The sequence below is a fragment of the Drosophila yakuba genome, chromosome X (genome assembly GCF_016746365.2).
Source record: "Drosophila yakuba strain Tai18E2 chromosome X, Prin_Dyak_Tai18E2_2.1, whole genome shotgun sequence".
NCBI classification, from domain to species: Eukaryota; Metazoa; Arthropoda; class Insecta; order Diptera; family Drosophilidae; genus Drosophila; species Drosophila yakuba.
The window spans coordinates 2830262-2836498 of NC_052526.2; the positions used below are offsets into that span (position 1 = coordinate 2830262).

General features: G+C 43.8%; 1 protein-coding gene across 1 annotated transcript; it reads right to left on the reverse strand.

The window, feature by feature from the left end:
• Positions 1–1047: 1047 nt before the first annotated feature.
• Positions 1048–1926, reverse strand: LOC6524091 (proteasome inhibitor PI31 subunit). The gene has a single exon (XM_002099919.4). It carries the CDS (start codon positions 1818–1820, stop codon positions 1122–1124), a length of 699 nt encoding a protein of 232 aa, XP_002099955.1. The 5' UTR covers positions 1821–1926; the 3' UTR covers positions 1048–1121.
• Between the last annotated feature and the right edge of the window lie 4311 nt (positions 1927–6237).

The following is a 6237-nucleotide window of genomic DNA, read 5'->3' on the forward strand; positions in this document are numbered from 1 at the left end:
TTCTGCCACACATGCCACAACATGCCTCGATTTAAGGATAGGGTCCACCCTAGTCAACAAGCTTGTATCGTTACATCGAGTTTGGGTCTTCGACAAACCCATCAAAATGGAGGGGCAGCACTTTGCTAGCCACTGAGTCTGCATATGATATTCATATTCCATTACGCAGTGGTTTTCATTTCACTGCATCAACCGGAGGTGGGTTTGCATTGTTTTTTGTTTGTTTTTTTGTTTGTTTTTTTGCGGTACAAACCGCTGGTTGCAGCCAGCCAAAGCGAACCCAAAAGCGAATCCAAAAGCGAACCAAAGCGGCCATCAGCATCCCCATCCACATATCCACAGCCACATCAACGTCAAGTTTGCCGCAACCACAGCGGCATGAACAACAAAAGTGTCAGCATGCAATAATATATCCGCAGATATGCAACAGAAATGAAACACACAAAACTGCGGAACAACAACTGCTGGCGACTGCCTCAATGACACATCGCCGGACATTATGAAATTTTCAACGCGACTGCATTATTAATACAATAAATAATAAATGCGTACAAAGCATCGTAAATGCGATTGGGGGGGCAAACCATAATAATGACAGCCATTCGTGGCAGGACGAGAAAAGGACATGGCAGTCAAAACCGAAAAATCCAACCAAAAACGAGCAACCGCAGTCGTGAAATACATCTGGCTATCGACTGACCAATGCTCCGATACCAAAGGGATGCCGTAAGGGTATACAAATAGTGAAATAATAGTGAAACACAATGTTTGGTTAATTGAATTTCTAAGTGCAACATTGCGTATGAGTAATGTACACATGGGAACATTTAACATTTAGCAATCGGCTTAACGGCCATAACAATGCAAGTATCGATCCAGATATTGAAGGTCTGCTCTCGCAGAGCTCGAAATTTAACGCCTTATCGATTGGCATTTGAATCTGGAATTTTATATATTTTTTTGCCATTTCATTTGCAAATTTTTATGCAAAAACCTCACAAAACCACTTTTACAACCAAAAGAAACTGAAATAATTAGCGAAATGAATTAAGCGAAGTGTGATTTCGACTCTGCACTGATAATTTCATATTTATTTGTATTGAATGGTGAGTTCTGCATCCCTAAGTGGACTCCTCACAATCCAGACCATGGGCGCTCTTGGCGAGATTGAAGGTCACACTAGAAGTGGCCGATTGCCGGACGGGTAGCTCCTTTTTCCAAATTTTCCTATTGCAGGACGGTGCCTCGACCAATCTTTTGGTGCCCCGCACCGCCGGATCCACCAGTTCGACGCGCAATCTCTTCATGAACTTGTCCAGCATGGGAATGCACTTGTCCATCGATGACTTGCATGTGGAACGCACCAGATGCTCCGGCTGCACACAGGCGATGGCCATTCGTTTGCTGGTCGAGTTCTGCAGACTGATGACCAGATCCCGACGACTCAGCTTGGCCATAAGCACATACTGACCACCCAGTCCATCCGTGTAGTTCAGCGTGTATCTATCGGCCTCCCGATTCCAGTGATCGGGCAGCAGTTCGCACACAGCTCCACAGCCGCCGGCCAATTGCCTGCCGCCGGAAACTGGGTAGCTGGGCAACTGGGAGGCGCATCGCAGGCGGTACTCCTTGGTCACCAGCCAGTGGGTGACGGCTATCAACAGATCGGACTTCTTGCGAATACTCGGCCGTACTGAGTTCAGCAGCGACTGCCAGTCGTAGGCACCGATTTCCCTTCTGGCCTGGCCCCTTCCAGCAACTCCAATCCCCAGAGATTGGAGCGACAGCTCGCTGAGATCGGAGAGTACTGACGTTTCCATGGCGATCAATGGAAATCAATGGGCATCTCTGCGAAGATGCACCTGTGGGCCACAACAATTTTGAGACAGCAATTCTGACAGAGCACACTAGATTTGTCATTTCACATTTTGAACGATACACCTTGTATCGTTTCATATGCAATGTTTTACATTTTATGAGCATTTACATTTGGTACATTTCAATGCGCACTGCCATCGTTTTGCACTATTTTTGTGTTGTAAATGTTGTGAAATTGTTTTATTTGCACAGCCTGGCAAATTGCAATTGGCAGTTGATTTTTGCCAGAGAGCCTCTGTTCATGTTCATGTCCATGTCCTTGCCAGTTAAGTTCCCTCTCCACTTATTTTGTAGTTCATCATTTTAATTTTTTTGTTTGATTTTACCCTGTTTGCACTTTCTTTTTCCCTTGTCACTTTTTTTCTGTTTGTTTTTATTTAAATTTGCATGCTTAACATAATTCATTTCATTTCTGCTTTTCCGCTTTTCCGCTTTTCCACTTGCCGCCGCCCTTTTGTTTGGGATGTCATCGCCGGGTCGTCTGAATTGATGCCGGATTCAATTGGATGCCAGCAGCTTGCCAAGGTCCTTTGTTGTGGCACCTCCCTTCCGGCTCCTTATATATATATCTATATACATACATTTATATATATCTTTGTATATATGTGTATAAACGCACATCTTTATCGAAGTATCTGTGTATAGATATATATGGCAGTGTTCTTTGGCGGCAATTTGGGGGATTGCTCTCGGCTTGCTCGGTTTACTTGGTTTACTGGGTTTGCTTGCGGCTGGCTGAAACGGCTTAAACGATTGTGGCCAAGTCAAGTCGGTGGCTGATATCGGGCGAATAGCGAAAGCGAGTAATAAATGCGCATCGCATTCACAACCGGAAATAGACGGCGTTGCGGCTGGGACGACCGGAAATGGCTGGGAATCCTGATGGGGATCCTGATGGGGTTTCAAATTTAATGCGGTTCAAATGCGGTAACCTGCAAATGCGTTAAGCAAGTTATTTATTACTGGCGAAGCAAACGTCTCAGTTGAGCTTGATTGTTTTTCGGTATTCACTTCAGCATTAAGGGATATTTTAAAAATACCTATGCAGTCATCTGTCAGCTTTAAAGGCCACAAAATTATACTTTTCCCAACTTGTTTTTCAAATAAGTGTGTTCTCATTGAATTCAACAAATTGAAAGTTTTCCAGGGAAAAGAGAGTGTCTTCCCATAGCAGACAAGTTTATATACTTTGTAAATTGAAATAGACATGTTTATCTTTCGAAATAAATGGGACATAAAAATGAAAGCCCCATGGTGCTTCAATCTCAATTCAGTTTGACCTGCGTATGCGTACACTAAGATATTTTATTCCAGAAAAAAAAGAATTTAATGCCTCGAATGTGCAGAGAAAAACAGTGAATAGGTTATTTCATAAATTAAGAGAGACGTGTTTAATATTCGTACATGCGAAAGAATGAACTCAGCTTTGGGCGTAATTCAATTTATGGTCAGCATTTTCAATCATTCGATTATTTGATTAAACTGATGACGGCTTACATAAATTTCGATATAAATTGATATGCACATTGATCAAGAAACTGGTACACTGTTTATTCAGTTGCTATTAATTTGGAATTGTGTTTTTTATTTTACTTGTATACGATTATTTAAATGAAATGGCATGCGAAGTATTCGCAGAATACTCCATAACATTTAATAGAAATAAGCTTAATCAATATCTAATTTATTTTATAATTACATAACTTTGTCAATACCAAATACGAACTAGTACAATTCAGTTGCTTTATATTCCTGTACATTCCAGTGATTCCATTAAAATTGTCCAAAACCAAAATGCAGAAAAATGACTCTGTGAGCATAATTGAATTTGCTATATTTTTTAATGAACCGTTTGTGTTATTAAAACTGCGGCGATGGCCACGAAACTTATTTGGGAAATCAATAATGGCAACCAAAAATAGCAGCCACGCGTAGAAGGGGCGGCAAACATAACAACATCACAAACTCTGCGATGGGAATCGGAATATTTGTGGCAGACAGCAAGGGGCAAGGGGCAGGGGGCAGGGGGTAGGGGCATGCCACATCCATGATGCCAATGGTCGCCGCAGAGATTCTGCAGTTGCCTGGCTGACGCGGAAATGGCGTCGTTAAATTGGTTCCGCATCCGGTTGCCATTGCCTCGCCAAAATAACCCACAGGGGCGGAGGCGGTGGCAAAGGACATGGACGACAAGGACAACAAGGACGACAAGGATGACAAGGATGAGGATGAGGACGAGGACAGTTGAAGCTTACTGCTATTTGACTGCAGCTCGATGACGCGATGCAACCCCCGAGGCAGCCGTCAGGGAATCCACTTTGCACTTACATTTCCTCCACGAATGCGAATGGAAATGCTGGCGGAGATGCGAATGCGTATGGAAATGGGTTTGGGATAGAGATTCCCAAGGATTGGGATTGGTATTGCCAGCAGGAGTGCCAAGCGAAGGATTAGGATAATTGCCGTAAGCTGTCGATTAAATGTGATTAAGCAAAACGGTAAGCGATTCGTGGCTTATCGAAGCGAAACAGTAGCGTCCATGAAAATATATATCACTATCCGCAGCTAATGCATATAGTATAATGAAAAATGTATGCTATGAATGTATGGCCATGTTTTATTGTCAGCCTTACCTATCATATTACTAATGCAAAGATTTTACTCGTCTGGCGGCAGAATCTTCGGTGCAAATTGATTGGATTCGATGTGGCCGGATCAAGTTCGCCTGCAGCTCATGTGGCGTCTGCATAATTAATGCCTGCACATCCGCCTCCTCACCTGTGGAAATTCAATTAACTTTGACTCGTTTGCTTGCGAAGAGGAAGGGGGAAAGGGGGAGAGGGGGGAGGCACAACCGCCGAGGCGTCAATGAGCAACCGCAATTGATATAAATTTGAAATTTTGCAGCCTCCGCTGCACGGGCTGCTTTTATGGTCGAGCTGTGCCCTTTTGGCTCAAATGAAAAATTTAATTTCCAGCCTAATGGCTGCCATGTGTGTGTCTGTGTGTGAGTGTGTGTGCCTCCTATAGGAAGCAGGAAGGTCCTGTCTGCGCCGGCTGCACTTAATTCGCTCCTCGAGTTGGCCATAAAAAGGCCAAAAGGCGTCCATCGACCGAAATGAAATAAAAGTGCGCCTGCAATGTGTGTGTAATAAATTTTCAAAGTATTCACCCGCTTAACCCGTTGCTCGCTGCACCAGAAAAAAAAACGATGTGTCATGGCATTTGAAGTCATAGGCAATAAACACTGCACTGCATATGGCAGTGCATAATATTTAATTAAAAATTCGCTTTTATGAAACACAAATAATCGGTTTGCTTTGTCGCATAATTTGTTCAAAGCGAAAATGCATCACATGTTGCAGCTGAAAAAATGTAGCTGGTAAATTGTGCAAAGTGCCGTGTATTCTCGAATTTTTAGAAAGTTTTTGTGGCGTGCGGGCGTGTGGGTGGCGGCGGCATGTCCTGCCACGCCCGCTGGTGCTCAGCTATTTTCAGTTCAGTTGCCACACTTTTCCAGACTGCTCCCCCTTTGCATGCTGCACGCAAAAATTGGTAGCGCAAAGAAACCGAAAACGACAAAAACAAAAAGAAAAAAAAAAAAGCGGCAAGGAAAACGACGTAGCATACACCCAAGGCTAAAAGGGACGCCTGGCTGGTCAGGACTCCAGTTGTGTCCAGGACGAAAAAGCAGTGACCAGCGACCAGCGACCAGAACCTGCAGCTCCGGCATGCCCAACTTCAGCACACACACACACACACAACATCCTCCGTCCTTCTGAGCGAATTACGGACATCGAGCCACCATTCCGGCCAACAATCCACTTACGATGAAACGAAACCAACGGCCACGGACTTTCGATTAGAGAAGTGCTGGGCATTTCCGGCGGGTTAGTTCAAAATATATGATATACACTGTAGTGTAAGACTTAATTTGCCATTGCCTTGAGTTTGTAGTGTAGGATTTGCGTAAGCGTGATTACGTATACGACACGTGGGCCAGCGCTAGCGTTACTCGCAGTTCGGGTGCCTTTTCTTGGTTAGGGTATTCCGCAGGCGGTGCTGGGTCGCAGGCAGTCATTGGAATCGGCCCTCTTGTTTTTCAATTTACAAAATACGCCTCCAGCAGCTTTTCACGCGTCGCGCACTCAAAAATACCAAAAAAAAGAACCAAAGCAAAGTAAAAATTAAAAACAACCGGAGAACTCAAAGCGCTAAAAAGGGAAACGAAATAAAAATGGAAATCGACAAAAAAAGGAAAGTGGATGCTGTGTGAGGCTACAAAACTCTGACATCGCCTTCGATGGGTTAGAAATAAAAGTCAGAAAAAGATTAAGATGATGGCCAATGAAAAATTAA

Coding starts and splice junctions, on each gene's coding strand:
- LOC6524091 (XM_002099919.4), bottom strand. CDS start 1,820: ATGGAAACGTCAGTACTCTCCGATCTCAGCGAGCTGTCGCTCCAATCT.